The sequence below is a fragment of the Triturus cristatus genome, chromosome 1_2, assembly GCF_964204655.1.
Source record: "Triturus cristatus chromosome 1_2, aTriCri1.1, whole genome shotgun sequence".
Lineage (NCBI taxonomy): Eukaryota > Metazoa > Chordata > Amphibia > Caudata > Salamandridae > Triturus > Triturus cristatus.
In genome coordinates this window covers 901,396,098-901,414,327 of record NC_140580.1, presented here as the reverse complement: position 1 = coordinate 901,414,327, position 18,230 = coordinate 901,396,098, and the positions used below count along the sequence as shown (strand labels likewise).

At 44.7% G+C, this 18,230-nt stretch overlaps 1 protein-coding gene across 1 annotated transcript in view; it reads right to left on the bottom strand.

Moving 5' to 3' along the window:
• INTS11 (integrator complex subunit 11) overlaps positions 1 to 18,230 on the bottom strand; it is a 167,337-nt gene that overhangs the window by 53,762 nt on the left and 95,345 nt on the right. Inside the window, exon 14 of the mRNA XM_085624103.1 lies at positions 7,967 to 8,028. Within this exon, the coding sequence (XP_085480229.1) occupies positions 7,967 to 8,028 (62 nt within the window). The remainder of the gene's footprint in view (positions 1 to 7,966; positions 8,029 to 18,230) is intronic.

Here is an 18,230-nt window from a genome sequence, read left to right as displayed (position 1 = left end):
TGCCTTTATGAGGTGGGCAGAAAGCCACAAATAATTGTTTGGTCTTTCCAAAGGATTTTGTTCTGTCAATATAGTATAGAAGTGCTCTTTTAACATAGAGCGTGTGAAGAGCTCTTTCTGCCACGGAGTCTGGTTGAGAGAAAAACACTGGTAGTTCAACAGACTGATTAAGATGGAAGGCAGACACTACTTTTGGTAAAACTTTAGGATTTGTCCTAAGAACCACTTTGTTATGATGCATTTGTAAAAATGGTTCTTGTATGTTTAGTGCCTGGAGCTCACTTACTCTTCTGAGAGATGTGATCGCGACCAGAAAGGCCACTTTCCAAATGAGGAACTGTAGTTCTCATTTGTAAAGAAGTTCAAAAGGGGGACCCATGAATTTCGTAAGGACTACGTTTAGGTTCCAAACTGGAGAGGGTGGAACTCTAGGTGGAATTATTCATTTGAGTCCTTCCATGAAGGCTTTGATAGCAGGTACTCTAAACAAAGACAGTTGTTGCCTGTTTTGGAGGTAGGCTGCTATAGCAGCTAGATGTGGTCTGATAGAAGTGTATGCTAGGCTACATTGTTGTAAATTTAAGGAGGTAACAAATTATGTTTTGAATGGAAGCATCTAGCGGATTGATTTTATTGGGTCCACAATAAATGGCAAATCGCTTCCATTTTACCGCATAGCATGCTCTAGTGGTAGGGCGTCTAGCTTCTTTAATGATATTCATACACTCTGTCGGGAGATTGAGGTAGCCAAACTCTAAGACCTCAGGTGCCAGATCGCACGGTTGAGTTGATTGGGATCTGGATGCCTTGTCTCTCCTGGTTCTGAGTGAGAAGCTTGGGTGAGAGGCGTAGCTTTTGGTGAGGATCTACTGATAATTCCAATAGTGTTGTGAACCATGGTTGTCGGGCTCATGTTGGGGCAACCAGGCTCAGTGTGAGGGAATGTTGTTTTAGTTTCCGAACCACTAACGGAATGAGTGAGAGAGGCGTAAAAGCGTAAGCAAATTTGCCTGACCAGTTAATCCATAGCGCATTGCCTTTGGACAATGGGTGTGGATACCTGGACGCGAAGGTTGGGCATTTAGCATTTTGGTGTGTAGCGAACAGATCTATTTGTGGGTGTCGCCACCTGCAAAAGAATGGGAGAAGAACTTGCAGATGACGTTCCCATTCGTGGATCTGCTGAGCCTGGCGACTGAGCAGATCTGCGATCTGATTCTGTACCCCTGGGAGGTGTTCCGCAAGGAGGTATATTTTCTGCAGAATGCCCATTTCCAAATGCTTTGTGCTAGTTGTGACCGCTGTAGAGAGTGTGTGCATCCTTGTTTTTGTATGCAATACATTGCTGTCATGTTGTCTGTACGAACTAGTACAGCTTTCCCTACGAGGTAGAGTTGAAATGATTTTAACGCCAGGAAGATTGCTAACAATTCCAGGTAGTTTATGTGGAATTGTTTTTGCTGTGGGGTCTACAGGCCCTGAACTGTATGATTTTGCAGATGAGCTCTCCAGCCGGTGAGCGGTGCGTCTGCTGTTAGCACCGTCTGTGGAACCGGATGGAGGAACGGCCGCCCTTTGGATAGGTTTTGTGCGTTACACCACTGCAGAGAGCGATAGGCGCGGTTGTCTACCAACACCAGATCTGTCAGCTGGCCTTGAGTCTGGTTCCACTGACATGCCAAACATTCATGTAGATGACGCATCTGGAATCTTGCATAAGGGACGAGGTGAATGCATGACGCCCTTGCTGGTAGCGAGAGATGAGGCTGAAACTTTTGAATTAAAGTTTGCATGGCGCTTATCCTGACTGGATTGGGAAGTGCTAGTGCCCTGGAAGTGTCTACTGTAGCCCCCAGGTATTGCTGTATGAAGGACGGCTGAAGATGGGATTTGGTGAGGTTCACTGTAAACCCCAAGCTGTGAAGCAGATTTAGTGTTTGGTATGTGTGGTGTACACAGCTGCTGCGTGAGTTGACTTTTATAAGCCAGTCGTCCAGATAGGGGAAGACATGAATTTGCTGTCTTCTAGGTGGGCTGCCACTACTGCGAGGCACTTGGTGAACACTCTGGGTGCTGTAGTGACTCTGAATGGGAGAACTTTGAATTGGTAGTTTTGACCATCTACCACAAACCTGAGATATTTTCTGTGAGCTGTGTGAATGGGACTATGGAAGTAGGCGTCTTTTAGATCGAGAGTGGAGAGAAAGTCACCTTGCTGAAGTAGGGGGAGAACCTGTTGAAGAGTGACCATGTGGAAGTGCTCCGAATAAATGTGGAGGTTGAGCAATATGAGGTCCAGTATGGGCCTCAGAGATACGTCCTTTTTATGAATTAGAAAATAGAGTGTATAAACCCCTGTGCCTTGTTGAGGTAAGGGGACCAGTTCTTTTGCGTGTTTCTGTAACAGAGAGAGAACCTGTTGTTTTAAGAGTGTCAGATGTTCCATAGACATGGGACGTTGTCTGGGCGGAATGTTTGAGGGGTAGGTAGAGGTGAGTTCCAGGCAGTAACCATACTGAATAATGGGTCTTACCCAGTTGTCTATTGTGATGAACTCCAGACAGTAGGAACTGTGAAAGACGTCTCCCGACAGGCGTGGAATGATCGGGGGGAGGTGAAGGAAAGTCATTGTTTAGTGGTTGGGGTGGAGGTGCAGTTATTGTTGCCGCGACCTCTACCTTTGTTATTGTTGCCTCTGCATCCTCCACAAAAATATCCTCTGGAGGGCGTTTGAGTGGGGCTTTTGTACGAGGAAAAGGGCTGTTCTGTACGAATATTTTTTGAGCCGCCTCTATAAAAGGAGCAGCGAAAAGAACTTCTAAGGGGTAGAGAACTGCAACGCTCCCATAGACTTAGCGGTCTCTGTATCTTTTTTTATCTTTTCCAGGGATGTGTCCACTGCAGGCCCGAAAAGATGTTCCTGGTCAAAGGGTTGGTTAAGAATAGCAGTCTGGACTTCCTGCTTGAACCCGGACACCTGGAGCCAAGCATGTCTACGTAACAACACCCCAGTATTTACTACACGAGATGTGGTGTCAGCCGCCTTGAGCGCACATTTTCTTGATGTGTTCGTAAATATCTTTCCCTCCTGGATAAGGACGTTGGCTTTTTGTTTATACTGGTCTGGAAGGTGCTCCATGAGCTATTCAAGCTTGTCGTAGTGAGCCCTGTCGTACCTGGCCAGTAAAGCCTGAGTACTGGTAATCCTTCAATGGGTAGCAGCCTCCAACGCAATGCGTTTGCCTGATGCGTCTATTAATTTGGACTCTATCTGGAGGAGGGGGGGGGTGTCACTCGAACTTTGTGAGTTCGCCCTTTTGCATTCACTAGTTACCACCAGGGAATCTAGGGGAACCTGCGCTTTAATGAAAATTGGGTCACTGGGTGCTGTGCTAGATTTTTTGTCTATTTTGGGGTTAAGAACCCTTGTTCTGACGGGGTCCTTAAACACTTCTGGGGCATGTTTCATTATACCCTTTAACATAGGTAGGGTGCATGATTTTTGCGATGGTGCAAAAGTCTCCAAGAGGAAATCCTCATCTAAGGGGTCAGAATGTAAAGAGACCCCATGGAATTGTGCAGCCCTGTGAATGAGATGCACAAACCCAGTGTTATCATCCTGTGGCAACAGCTTAGACGGATGTATATGCGGATCATTTTGTGGGTTGGGATCATTATCATAGTCATACCAAGGGTCTACATTTTGTGGGATGGTATCATCATCATCCATACCCCCACCCATGTCATCCTCATGATGTGATGATTGAGGTGAAAGATTAAGATGTGGGGAGTGTGGTGGAGAAACCCATGGAATTGATTGAGGTGGAGGAGGAGTAGGAGGTGGGGAGGTGCTAGTGCCCATGTCCTGTCTCTTGTGAGGAATTAGAGGTTTGTTAATAGTGTCCAGTTTCCTCTTGTTAGGAGGCTTGGTGATTACTTTGCCCGTGTTTGGATCTATGAACAAAGTCCTTTGTTTGGGATCCGTAAAGTCAGGTGTTGGCAAATTGTCATTGTTCGATGCCGAGCCTTTGGACGGCGTCAGTGAAGTCTTGTTTGGAGTCTTGGAGTGTTTCTGTTTGGTCGGCTCAGAGACTTTTTTCGGCTTGGACGTTTGTTTGGAGTCAGAAGCCTTTTTCGGCTCCGAAGATGTCTTCGGCTCCGAGTGCTCGACGTCGAGCCCGTTTTCGGCGTCGACGAAGAATCTTTGGCCGGGTGCTTCGGCGCGGGGGAGGACTTTCCGGTGCCGGAAGGGAGTTGGCTCGACCCCGAGCAAGAAGGCTTATGGGTGTGTTTGGTGGCTGGGCCCGAGAGTGGGGCACAGGAAACTTTTTCGTGGTGTCAGGGCGAGGGCGTCATCGAAGCCTTTGGCCTATTCTCTGGGAGAGTGGTTTTGGTACTCACGGACCGCTGGGCTGGGGTGACTGTCTCCTCTTCAGCTTCGGAGTCGTCGGCCTCCGAGACAGAGATGTCTTCATCACCCGAATGTTCCAGCTGGAAACTGGCGTCGTGGAAGTCCAGGACTGCGCTGCTTCAGCGAGACATTTCGTGACGTCGAGCCCGACGATCACGGATGGTTTTCTTCGACCTGAACGATGCAGAGGCCTGGCAGTTGTGGTCTTCGTGCTCCGGGGAGAGGCGGAGATTGCAAACCTCGTGCAAGTCTGTGTGTGGGAACTTAGCACCACACCCTGGGCATTTCTTGAAAGGAGTCCTTTCCATTGACTGCAGGCGTCGATGGCACGGTGTGGTCCAGCGGCCTCCGTCGAAGTCGTAGGTCGGAAAGTGTGGTTAGAGATGCACGTCGAAAGGGGAATGTGATTGAGAACAATACTGTTGAATGGAAAGCGGTTGCGCGTCGAAGGGTGATTCGAAACTACGTTGAACCGGAGCGCAGCAATTCACATCCGAACCCGATGGCGGAAAAAAACAATCTAAGGATGGAGCCGATGCCCATGCGCACTATAGTCCTAGGGAGAAGTCACCTACCTTGCGACTACAAAAGACTTCTTCCAAGACAAAAACAAGTGCAAACATCCAAGACCAACACCAGATGGCGATCTATGCAACAGTATACGATCTGCAGCTCATATGCCTCGACCATACAATTCTGGGAGAGGAGGACGAGAGAAGAGTAGAGCCCTCATTATGAGAGAGCCATATTCCTCAATGGACAGATAACCTTTTTAATGGAATGGCCACAATGGTAATTATAAGGTTTTAAAGATACCACAATCCTGTCAATGTTTCACCAGGAGACTTTTGTTGCAAAAAGCAGACACAATCTCCAGGAGAAACAGTGGGGCACAATGAAGAATTACAATGAGAATGTAATTCAAGACTACTGATTTCCCAGTAATTCTTCAAGAGATTCTCAGGCTTCAACCCTCAATCACAGTTAACTCCGCACCCCTGTAGTTACAGAGACACCTGGTTCTGGGCACTCTGGTGGTCTGACATTAACACGCATTTACCAGAGCCCTCATAACGAGTTCAAAGATATGTGAATATCTTCATCAGCATAGGTGCTTCGATATGAGATGCAGGCTTCTTTAAACTAAGGTCTCCACTGGAAACCAGGGCAGAATGCAAAGGAGAGAGCTGAAACATTCCCAAATCGCAGATGCACTGATAATTTTGGACAACCTGTGCTAACATACAAGTTGGTCGCAAACATGTCAGTTAGTTTGGCTCTGCCATACGAAATGTAAGATAAGAGAATTCTAAGGATTGATGCGATCTGTGCTTCTTGAGCCTACTGGATGGCAGTAAGATCCAGAGGGCCTAGGCTATGGGTGCCAATATCACTACAAACAAAAATATAGTAGAATGCAGCTAGTGGAGGGGTTTTGGTAGAATAATGAGTGACAGGTTTCAGATAAGGCAGTACAAATCTGAGGCACAAAGATACGGTTTAGGTCCAGAAAACCTATAAAGAACACATGTAAAAATAAAAACAATGATCCCACAGCCATCCTATTGAATGAAAAACTCCAAAAAAAGTAAAGCTACAACATATATATATAGATATGACACTTACATTAACAAAGGATAACAACCAGTTTCCAATGTCAGTCCTTCACTCCTACCAATGACTAACATTCAAACTGCATACATATCTTCTGTGTCGTGATGGGTGGCATGTTTGTGCAATTAGCATTTTGTTGGCTCCATGAACTATACTGGAGTAACAGTAAAAGCATGGAAAAGCATCAAAAGTTGAGTGGCTGGACAAGAAACCGTCCAAGTAAGGATTTAAGTATCTCAGATTCTCCACCCGACGCATATACGCCAGTTGTTTTTAAAGATTCTTTATAGCTACTGTCTTGGTATATTTCATTGGTGATGAGAATGCGTTCCTGTACTGCTTTGGTGATGCAAAGATTTCCTGGGTTTACAAAGGTGTTTTCTGGAAAAACTGCACTTGTTCCATTTTAAACAGTTCTAGAAATCTGTCTTGGAAGGGGGTGTCGAGCCACACATACTATTGCACCTTAAACACCAAAACAAAAAGGGCACAGGATAGTAGGTCTTGGAGTGGCACTTGTAGCAGAGGGCGAACAATAACAGGAAGGCTGCCAATTTTTGAAAGGGAAATGTATGTTTTGATGCTGTCAAATCTGTCTTGAAGACCTGGAAGGTATTGTCCTTGGTTCATGGAGAAGGCCATCAGCTTTGATGGAGACTGCTGCTTCCTTCCTGTTTTATGATCGCGATCTGATCTTCTGTCGCAGTATCGGGATTTAACAAATTGGGTTTCATACAAAAATCTTTTCATTGTTTGGTTATTACAGACATTGTTGAAGTTGGATAGTAAGATTTGACAAGATTCCAAGGTCTTTGAAATAAAGTCGTCACAAGCACTGACCATTAAGAGGTGCTCAAAACAGAAAAATTGTTGTTCTTTGTTGGATAATTTGGGCTGCTGACGGCAGTACATTTCTATATGCCATGACTCTCGTCTCTTGGGCATGGCTGGAAGGCAGGCAGGTTATCTGGGGCTCATTTTGTGATGCAGTACCAAAGTCTGGAGATTCTGGGTTCATGTCTGCTGGCTGCAGCAGCTGGGCTTGGATGTACAGAAAGAGATGGGCGCTTGAATGTGGCCACATCAACATATGCTTCACTGCATTTTGGAAGAAAGGGAAAATACATTGGTTATTACTGTGCCTCAGACATGGCCAGTTTTGAGCTGTGCCAGCTGATGCAGAAGCTAGTAATGAGCAAAGGAATCCCCCACTTTAAGGTGCAATGCTTCGTGATGATGTGGGCAGAGGATCATGGGAAAGTGCTCCAAACATACTACTAACAGGAAGAACATTTTAGACCCGTTAAATCACCATGCACAATAAAGTGACTTGAAGTACGAGTTGGAGGCTTTGAGGGGCAGCTAGCAGTGAAGGGATGACATGTTGGCTATGACAAATGTATCCATGGTGTTCCCGAAGAGTCATACAAAGCGGCAGATGAGGAAAAGTAACCTAACACCCAAGCCGACTTGCTAAGCATGTTGCAGCAATTTGTTAAGTCAGTTGTTGGTGGAACAATGGTCCAGAATGCAATCAACACAATCTAGAAAGCAGCAGGTCAGTGAATGTAAGCTTACCCCAGCGCCACCAAGGAGCTGCTGTGTCTGTTAGCTATGCTTGCTTTAGCTTGTCCTATCCATGCTTTATGCGGTTTTCCTCCTAGCTGATGCTGGGTCACTGTCTCGCGTGGTATGTTCTAAGGTGCACCTATCCTCGCTGATGGCTGCCGTTCCTTATTGGAATGTAAATCAAGGATGCATTTCTGTGGAGGTTGGGACAGGACTAGTTAGAAACAGCCACTATCAGTAAGGGATGTTCTTTAGTTGTAATGAATCTTCTTCATTCAACCTGTGCTGCTACTGAAGCTGTATGTATAAGTCAGAGCTGGTGTGGTACACTCACTCAGAATGAGCAACAACATAAAGTGGACAAGAACGTACATTGTCTTTCATGATGAGGGTACCGTGCATCAGCCTTGGCTTCTTAATGTCGGGCTGCAGTCCTGAGAAGAGAAAAAAACATGTCAAAAACAGACAGTGCCCTAATAAATAAAACAGTAGTCCACAGGAGATTTATTTTCTAAGCAGAATTAATCAGGTGTGCAGTTGTAACAGAAAATGATAGTAGAAACGTAACCCTGAGTGGCAGCTAATGAGGTGCACCAAGGTGCCACTAGAAACAATATCATTTTTATTACACTAATCATTGCAGTTTTTTTCATTTCACATTGCTGTAAATAACAGTTATTACAATTATACATTTTAATGGTACTCTTCAACCTCCAAAGGATGAAACGCTGCCGTGGACTTTTGTTGAACCAGTGACGCTCTGCTTCAAATACACATCATCAGCATGTCTCAGAAACTATCACAGTGGCAACACCTCTGTAAAAACCAAAGGAAATGATGGACGGAGTGTTGAACATTGCAAGCACTCACCCCCAGTCAACTGATCTGGGTTTAATCCATCACCGTTCTTTAGCCCACTCTGCCACCCCAGTTCAGACATGGCCATATACAAATCAGTCTGACCCTGTGCCTCATGGGAACAGTCCAGCCCGAACTGCCAAGCCATATCTTCCCTGGACCGGAAACAAGCTTCCTTGACCGGTTTCTGGCATTTCAGCCGTCTTCAGCCAGGCTTGCTTGAATCCAGTGGCAAAGTGAGCAAGGGACTCACGTCTGAGCATACCCTGCCAACTTATGGCGAACAAAGCAAAAACCAAAGGAAATGATGGACGGAGTGTTGAACATTGCAAGCACTCACCCCCAGTCAACTGATCTGGGTTTAATCCATCACCGTTCTTTAGCCCACTCTGCCACCCCAGTTCAGACATGGCCATATACAAATCAGTCTGACCCTGTGCCTCATGGGAACAGTCCAGCCCGAACTGCCAAGCCATGTCTTCCCTGGACCGGAAACAAGCTTCCTAGACCGGTTTCTGGCATTTCAGCCGTCTTCAGCCAGGCTTGCTCGAATCCAGTGGCAAAGTGAGCAAGGGACTCACGTCTGAGCATACCCTGCCAACTTATGGCGAACAAAGCAAAAACCTCTGTAAACACTTAGGACTCAGATACGTCATGCTAATTGCAGAGCATAGGCAATATATTATGTTCCTATAAGGGAACTAGAGATTTTTAATTGAATTTCTTATACTGATTATCTCAAGCCCATCTCCATAATGGGGTAAGAATGAATCATGCAGCTTTCAGTAGCACCACAAGGGTGCCACAGAGCATAATCTAAGCAAGGAAAATGGTTGGGTAGTAGATGGCAGACAGAATAGAGTACAGTAAGCCCTTCACATCCCTTGGCCTGGGTGTCATGGCACCTACTGCACTAAAGACAGAGACACTCCAGGACGTTCTTTACATACCTACGACTGCACTTTTAGCACAATCTCAAGTGAGAGGAAAACATCAAAGCAATTTTTTGCCGTATGGTGAAGAAGAATGGGGTGATTATTAGACATGGGACTCCTTTGATGGGCTAAACCCAAATGCCTTCATATTGAAGATCTAAAAGGCAAAACCTTATGGGATGGTGCCATAAACAAGTGGGACCTGGCACTATGCCAATTCGTCTGATAATCCCTTATTGCTACTTTCCTCTTGGGAGACCCTCAGTCTACACAGAGACCTGGCTCCTGTGGTCTCCAGGAGAATCAAAGGTAACGGGGCTCCAATTGTGCTAAACAGTCTTTTGCCTCTGTGCCCGGGGGCCCACATTGTTATTCAGCTGACAAAAATTACTAAATTGACAGAAAACTACAGGGAATTGACAAAGAAGCAGGGTTCTTCATAGCGATACAGGATAGTTTATGTACGTTTACCCACCAATGACAGCACTACAAACGGTGTAGTGTTGCCCTGTACCCTGGTGATCTAACTGCTTCTGTTGCTACAATTTCCCAATAAATAGTAATCAAGACAAATCAAAATAACTTTATTAAATTGACTTAATAATCATAAAAGTACAAACAGTAATATATTTAAATACATAACAATAGGTCCATAAATTAATCACACATGGACTCACAACATCTCACAGTACATATGAGGAATGATTATACAACAGATCATCACAAAGTAACTATACAAACTGAAGTGCAGGTATGCACCTTCTAAAACGTCTTTGTTTTAGGTGTCAATTAAAACCTTTTAGTATGCAATTAATAGAATTTACACTCAAAATAAAAGTGCAGCAATGTCTGTTTTGAAACATCATCACAGGTACCAGTGCTTTCACTAGCGATATTTCAAGCGGGAAACCCAACGGATGGCGTATGGTTCCAGCCTGTAACCCAAATATCACTCCCGCTCCCAGTGGCCAATGTTACCTAATAAACACTGCTCAATGGAGAACACAGTTTTTAGCTCGAGATAGAGTTTCTTTGTTCAACAAGCTCTCGATCCTACCGTCTCATTCATAAAAAGGTTATCTTGACTCCTATGGTATTGAGGTAGTATTGCCAAAAAGTTCCTTTCGCCTTATAGGTATACAAGCTTGCTTGATGTAGGAAAACCATGATATATCATGCCGGTATCAACACCCCAAGCATTTATTAATGACGTCAGGTTTGAATGTGGCAAGTTCATTGGTTCAAATAAAGATCCAAACAGTAAATCCTCAAGATACAGTAAACCTAGCTCCACGTAGCACATATAATTAACTAGGGCTGCTGGGAATGTGTGAGTAATCAACTACAGAAGCGATCCTCTTCGATTTGCAATGATGTAGCCTTGATATACTCCCATATACCAGTGCCATATATGGCAATGAGAAGACACTGGATATTATTAATCATTAAGAAAGGGTGTGATTAGTTTACCACCTAAAGCTGTAGTAAAATTCAATAAGGCCCCCACTGACTGTGCTAACGTTTATCTCTTTAAGGCGATATTAATGTGCCAACTTTGGTTAGCATCAAAAGTAATGCCTAAATAAGGAAGCTTCTAACCTTAGTTTACTAATTATTATTAATAGGTATGTTATGCATACTGAGGGTTTTCCTAAAAGCCACTGTCTGTGTTTTAGTGTAGTTACCATATTGGTCAAGATTGGACATGAAACTGTCAAATATGGCCACCATTCAGCCTATACTGTTCAGGGTACGACCCAGCAACATTGGATCATTCACACATAATAATGTGTGGATGGTTATAGAATTAGTGACAAGTGTATCGTTGCACTGCACGGCTAGAGCAGCATTCAAATGAATAATATACAAAATGAACAATAATGGAGCCAAATCCAACCCTGTTGAAACCCTCACTCCAGGCTAATCGTGTTGGTGCATTCCCCTGCTGGCCCAAACCTAACCCCAGCTGTTAGATCACTAAGCAGGGCAGCACAAAAGTGGTCCAATGGTTGGTACAGTCTCATGTCCAATATTAGCAGCTATAGCTTTGATCTGTTGACCCGACCGAATGCACTTGAAAGGTCCTGGCGATGGTGTATTTTCTAATAATTAGATGGAGATTCAGACACTGCTCCATTGTACCTAGCCCTCTCTGAACCCATAATAGTAAGAATTAAAAATGCCCTTCTCCTTTGCCCATACCTTATTTGGAATAAACATGACTCTGCCTAAAACGCTGAAGGAGGAGTCAATTAAAAAAATGGATCGATAAAATTGTTGGTCAGCAAAATTTTCTTTTTTTGAAGTTGCTGATGATTACTAAATTGGACCAAGTGTTGGGCAAATTAGTATTGCTTAAGATGGTAAAAATATTGGACAACAAAGGTGCCCATAAACTGACGTTACATTTAAACATAGATTTATACACATCAACGGGGCACCATCTGGACTGGGAGCCTTATTAGAGGGACAGTCCAGTAATGCGGTGGTGACTTCACGCAGTTTCACCCCAAACTTAAAAGAGCGACAGATGACGTTTTTGGGATTCCTGCCCTGGCTACTATTAGAAGGTAACAAATGTATGTCACAAAAATGTGCTACCCATTCATCCTCAGTTATGTGGGAGCAGACACTGGCCATATGGTTTTGACTATTTATGACAGTGAACAGTATCCCAAAATACTTTTGAGTTTTCACATTTAGTGGCTAATATCAGTTAATAATGCTCTTATAATTTCTTTGCACCTAGTGCGTAGAGCAAGTCTGTATTTGACACGACGCACAGTTACTAGGTTTTTGTCCCTCGGTTTCTCATTCACAGCCCTTCTCAAACATCTACTGACAATAGAGCAAATAGTACTGAACCATCTTCAGTGAAGGCAGCTTTTTACGGTTAAAAGGTCTCATTAAGAGGCTGCTAGCAGCAACACATCAAGCATCGAAGGCAACCAAAATTTCTCGAGTCTACATTTGGTCTGAAAGGCAAGTGCCAACAAACACTGGCAAAGTCAATAGGTCTTGCAATGGCTTTTTGTTTTCCCAATCCGGGTTGGATTGGTAAATATATATAAAAATAAAAAAAAAAAAGCAGAAAAACATTTTTTTTAGGTGTTAGTAACACAGATCACGTAGGGAGAAGCAACATGAAGGGTGCAGGTGGAGAATGAAGCATAACAGGGGTGAAGCAACACAGAGGGCGGGGGACAGAAGCAACACACGTTTGGGAAGCAATATTGGTGGCCGGCAGCAAAATTGAGCAGTCCGTGGTATAGGTTTCCACTCCTTAATTTGTAATGTATGCACATTTTCCATTTACAATACATTTTTGAAGAAGTCTTGCGTGCCAAAAGGTCAGCATTCCAGCGGCAGCTGCCAACTTCGAGGAGAGGAAGGGTTGTGCAAATGGGTAGAGGGTGATTTTATAAAATGAAAACAATTAAAATCAAGTAAATGCATTGTCCTCGCTCCGGTCTTCTTCCCTCGTAACACCAGGGCCCCAGCTAACTCTCTTAACCAATCCTGCTGCTGCTCTCACAGAGTCACAGCAGTGCCAGGATTGGTGGGTGCGGACTTTATCAGTGTTCACAAGAGCACAGGAGTCTTTTGCTTTCTATAACCCAGCTGAGAGAGGTTAGAAGTGTGCATGTGCAGCTGGCCATCGCAAGACGGTCGCACAAAGAGACATGCACACTTTAGACAAGTGCAAAAAGCAGCCCACCCTCCTCTCTGCTGTATGGTTAAGCTGGATCAAGGAAAATTAAAATGTCATTTGGGTTTGGTGATTTCCAGACAAGATGTTAAGTTGACACTTTTGAGCCTCAAACTATGAGATGTCTTAGGTGCACTGTGTTTATTAAGAGATGGAGAAACCAAAACTGCTATCAAGGGGTGTGATCTCCTTAGTTCATGTCTAAAATGTCCCATGAGCAGTAACCTGCTAAAGAGGAAGCTAGATAGAAATATGTAATACATTTTTGATGCACACCCTCTGTTAGAAATGGGGTTTCTGGTTGGCTAGGGTATGCATCTAACCTAGGCAGAACGTACCAACCTAGTCTGGGCAAGTCAGGTACGCACCAAGATAACCTATGCTCACGCTCTGATTACTTGTCGAAGAGCAGGTAGGCTTATGAGCAGAGGCAATGTGTAAAGCATTTGTGCCACACACTCACAAAGTAACACAGTGAAGATACTACAAAAGAGACTTCACACCCGGGGTATTTAAAAATAGCCCATTATATTCTAACCTCTTTAAGGCCACAATGACATATACATTGTATGCTTTTCAAAATATGCATCTTGTCAGGTAGTACTCATTATCCTGATTAAATCATGGCAAAGACAATGAAGATCACATAAGTACTGGTTCAGTTATACCAGTTCAAAAGATCACACCAAATGCATGTAAGTAACCACAATTAAAACGATAAAAGACGGTTAAGTACTTTTCAAGCTATACAGTTGTGAAGCAGAACTTTAGATGCATCAACTAAACATGGACCCAAGAGCACCTGTACTCCTATTAGGTTGTATATGATAAATTACTACACAGGAGTGGAGAGAGAGCACTCGGGTCTATGACCTGATCTTCCGACCGAGGTGAACTTACGGGGGATCCCAACCAGTATGATAATGTACCATGCAGCTGCCGGCTCCCCCAATCAAGGTGATGTCGCAGGCCCCTCGAGACCAATAAGCCTGAAGCTTATAAGGGTATATGCAATACAAACAGCTATATGTCACTGCACAGCTATCATAGAGGACCCGTGGGCCTCCACTCCGAGGCAAAGTACATTTCTTTTAAGCAGAGTGGTCCTCATGTCACTGGGGACCTGCTACCTCGAAAGAGCGGTGTAGCACTGGACAGGACAGGCGGGCACTGAGCAATTGGAGCAGCTGGAGATCATGCTGCTCTTCTCCCTGCAGGTGGCACCGTGGCCTCCAAATCTGCGTCGTTACTAGGCCTCCACGCTGCCTCGGCAAAGCACCAGAGACAAAGGCAGCTTGTTGGCTTGTGTCTGCACCACTTGTGCGGTGCGTGTCGCCAAAGGTACACACTGGTCCCGGCGCATCTCTTCCCCTTGCGGTGCCGGTATTACAGCCCAAGTGCACAGTGCTCGAACAGAGCGAAGCGCTTGACATGCGCTGCTCTTGAAAAGCACTCTAAACACGTGCTGGTACTAAACACGAGTACCCCACACACGCTGTCCCTGGCAACCTTAGGAGAAACATGAAGCGCTCTACACGCGCTGTTTTTAGAAGTCTGGAATTGATGATGCAGTGTCTTTTATGGCCATGAGACTCTGATTCAACAGGGGCCAAGCCAACAAGTCCTTGGAGAACACTTGGGGGCACATCAGTATGCAGATGAATGGAGATGTACCCTCTGTCACACCCAACCCTTCCTGTGTGGTGGCTGTCTAAGAGTATGCACAAGGTGTAGCTGTCACCCAGCCCAGCTGGGTTTTGGAGGCAGCTTGCAAAGCACAATGAGTTAGAAGCACAGAGAAATGCCCACTTCTAAAAGTGGCATTTATAAAATAGTAATGTGAAATAAAACTTCACCAGTAAGTAGGATTTATCACTATCATTCTAAACATACCAAACATGGCGATGGCACTCCTTTCTGATCAGGAATTACCACTGAAAAGTATATAAGGGAATTTTCAGTGCTAGCCTGTGAGAGGAGTAGGCCTCACAGCAGTGAATAATGAAATACGCCGTTTGTCACAACCAGGACATATCAAACATAACAGTACTGGTCCTACCTTTTACTTACACAGCACCCTGCTTATAGAGCTACCTTAGTGGTGTCCTATGTGTAATAATGAGGAGTTTAAGGCTTGGCAAGTAGTTTTAAATGCCAAGTCAAAGTGTCAGTAATTGGGCACACAGGCCCTGCAGTGGCAGGCCGGAGACAGGTATGAAAGGCTACTTCTGTGACTGGCACAAGCAGTGCTGCGGGGTCCACAAGTAGCATTTAAATTACAGGCCCCGTGTATATGGTATACCACTGTACACAGGACTTACAAGTAAATCAAATATGCCTAACAGGTGTAAACCAATCATACAATGTTTGGGGGGGGGGGGGTAGAGCACATGCATTTTAGCACTGGTTAGTAGTGTTCAGAGTCCTACTGCCAACAAAAAGAAGGCCAAAAAAGGGAGGAGTAAGTCAAAAAAATTGTGAATAACCCTGTAGAAAGGACCAGGTTCATTACCCTCTGCTGTAATAAGTGGCAACAAAAGGCTGGGCACGACCAAGGGGCCGATTAGGATGGCGGGCGGACGACCCTAGCGGTGCTGGGACTAGCCGCCAGTGGTGCGTCAGTCCCGCACCTGCAATTAGAATTCCACCGCGGCGGTGGCATCCTCTATTCCCAGCATTGTGGTGGGCTCACAGCATCGCCCGCCACAATGCTGGGAATGCACTGTGTGCATTGTCATGCACAAGGTGATAGGCACCGCTTGGTGCCTGCCACCTTGTCCGTGACAATGTAGGGGGGTACCATAGGTACCCCCATGTGCACCCCCCACCTTCACAATACCCTGGGGGCCCGCAACGTGCCCCGACAGCAAACTATGCATGCCTTTCCGTGGCGCCGCCGCCACGGAATCCCGCACCCATGCTAACATGGATGGCGGTGTTTAGCAGACACCGCCACCATATCCAGACCCTTTTCTGCCCGCTCTCCTGTGTGACTGGTGGAAAACCGGCGGACAGTCTTTCCATCCGCCGGGGTCCCCCCCGCCATACTAATATGGCGGGGGGAAATGGGTGGCGGGCGGGGTATGATGTAGGACGGATCGCCACCGCCATGCGGGCGGTGGCAATCTGCCCTACATCGTAATCAGCCCCTAAGTGTTTCATGAAGGCTTAGCAAATAAAATTCTTAGACATATTTTCTCGAGTTCAATGGCTCTGTTGTTGCAGCAAACTGTGGCAGTTAATGAGGATTTTCTTATAGATTGATCAATCATTCGATGACTAGGCTCCCACACTTAGCTGGGCATTGAAATCCCCACAGATAACCCAATTAGGAGGCATAAAAGGAAACCTGAGAGTAACCTGCATAGACACAAGGTGTTTGGGTTTTCAAAGTACTTGGAGAAACAATTATCTTCCCAAGTTGACAAAACCTCCTCACCTATTGGCTCAAAAATAGATATTTTGAGAAGTCGCCTCACCCACAACTTTTCGTGCATGCTTCATCCTCTGTGACGCCCCACACTGGAGTAGGATGGCACTACACCAGTGGACTCAACCCAAACTGGAAGTTCTTTGATATTATTTTCAGGACAGTAGACATAGGTCCAGATATTCAATTAAAAATACCTAAGGGTATACCAATATGAGGTTTTATAGGTGTAAGTAATGCTTTACCTAACCACAAATAAGTGTCAATATGTTTTGACCAAAATAAGCGCCAAAAACTAGTCAATGGTCTTCTTCAGGTCTGTAAAACTCCCTACCTAACTAATGAGTTTAAAGCATGCAAAATTGAGGCATAAGGCTCCCATACCCATCTGTTCTCACTCAGCAATAAGCCCTTATTATAGGATACATCTAAGCTTCATGGTTCAGAGTGGGGGGCATCTCCCCAGTAGTTACACGTGTCAAGAGGTAGACGATGTAATTTTACCAGTTTCTGTACAGCAACCTTGGAGTAATTAACATGTTCTCTATGAACTCAAACAATTCGCTGTAGGTATTACCAGTTGAAGAGCTAAACTCCCCATTGTAAAAATGTACAAGCAAAAAATGAAAGCTCTTTACCACAAATCAACATAAACACCTGGATTCCTTTACTTTCAACATGAACACCAGTGAGCTTCAGATTAAGTGCAGGTTTAAACCAAACAGAAAAAACCTCCCCTAAGCTCGGTCCCGAGTTCAAATTGATGGCTGTAAGCAACAAAGAAGTAAATCCATCACAGATGGGATTGCCAACTAGCCAAGTTGTTCAGATAGTGGAAGACTGGACAACCCGGTCTATTTAGGAGGACCACTAGCATTGAAACACACATGAAACCCATGCAGATTTGGAGGCCATATGGAAAGATTTTGAATTTATATAGTTGGCAGGCTAGTAAAAAATTAAGACATTTGTGATGCCATGGGTGAATGTGGAAACATCCCCATCCACCCATGGCATTACATTGCTGTAATACACATTCTGCAGTCCCAGTGATGTTATGAACTCTCTCATAGCAATTGTAGGACCACTTGCAGGTTCATCAAGTTTTTTCTGAAACGTATTTAGCTTGTGTAGCTCAAGGATGGGTCAATAAACTCCTGTCATCATCTTAACTAGGGAAAACTTTAATTAGACTCCTTTTGTTTCCTTGGCATTTGGGTAGCAATTCTGTTGCACCTTTCAGCAGCATAGCGACCATCTCTTGATGGAGCTCTCCAAAGTGCTGATGTTTTTCTGTCTGCTTGTGCTTGCAAAGTTTTTGTCAGATACATTCTAACGCAGGTAACTCCAACAAGTTGCTTGTGAGCTACCTATAACCAGCTCTCCTGTGTGCAGTCTAGCCAACTAAGTTAGAAGCTTTTGCTTGGTTACATTTAGAATTGTTTACCAAAATTAAAGAGAGTATATTTTAGATGAAAATGTGTGAATTTTCAGTCCTAGTACGCTGAGGTTTGTAGAAAAAAAGCGGAATTTCTAAAATATATTGGAGTCTGATATTTGACTGATAATCATGTCATGAGACTTATTACTAATACCATTTCCTTGGTGCCAGGGACACTGCAGCTAAGGCATTACTAATGAAGAAGCACTGCAAATTTCTAAAGCCGCTTTCACATTAATGCTAGCAGTCCTGCCTGATGCACT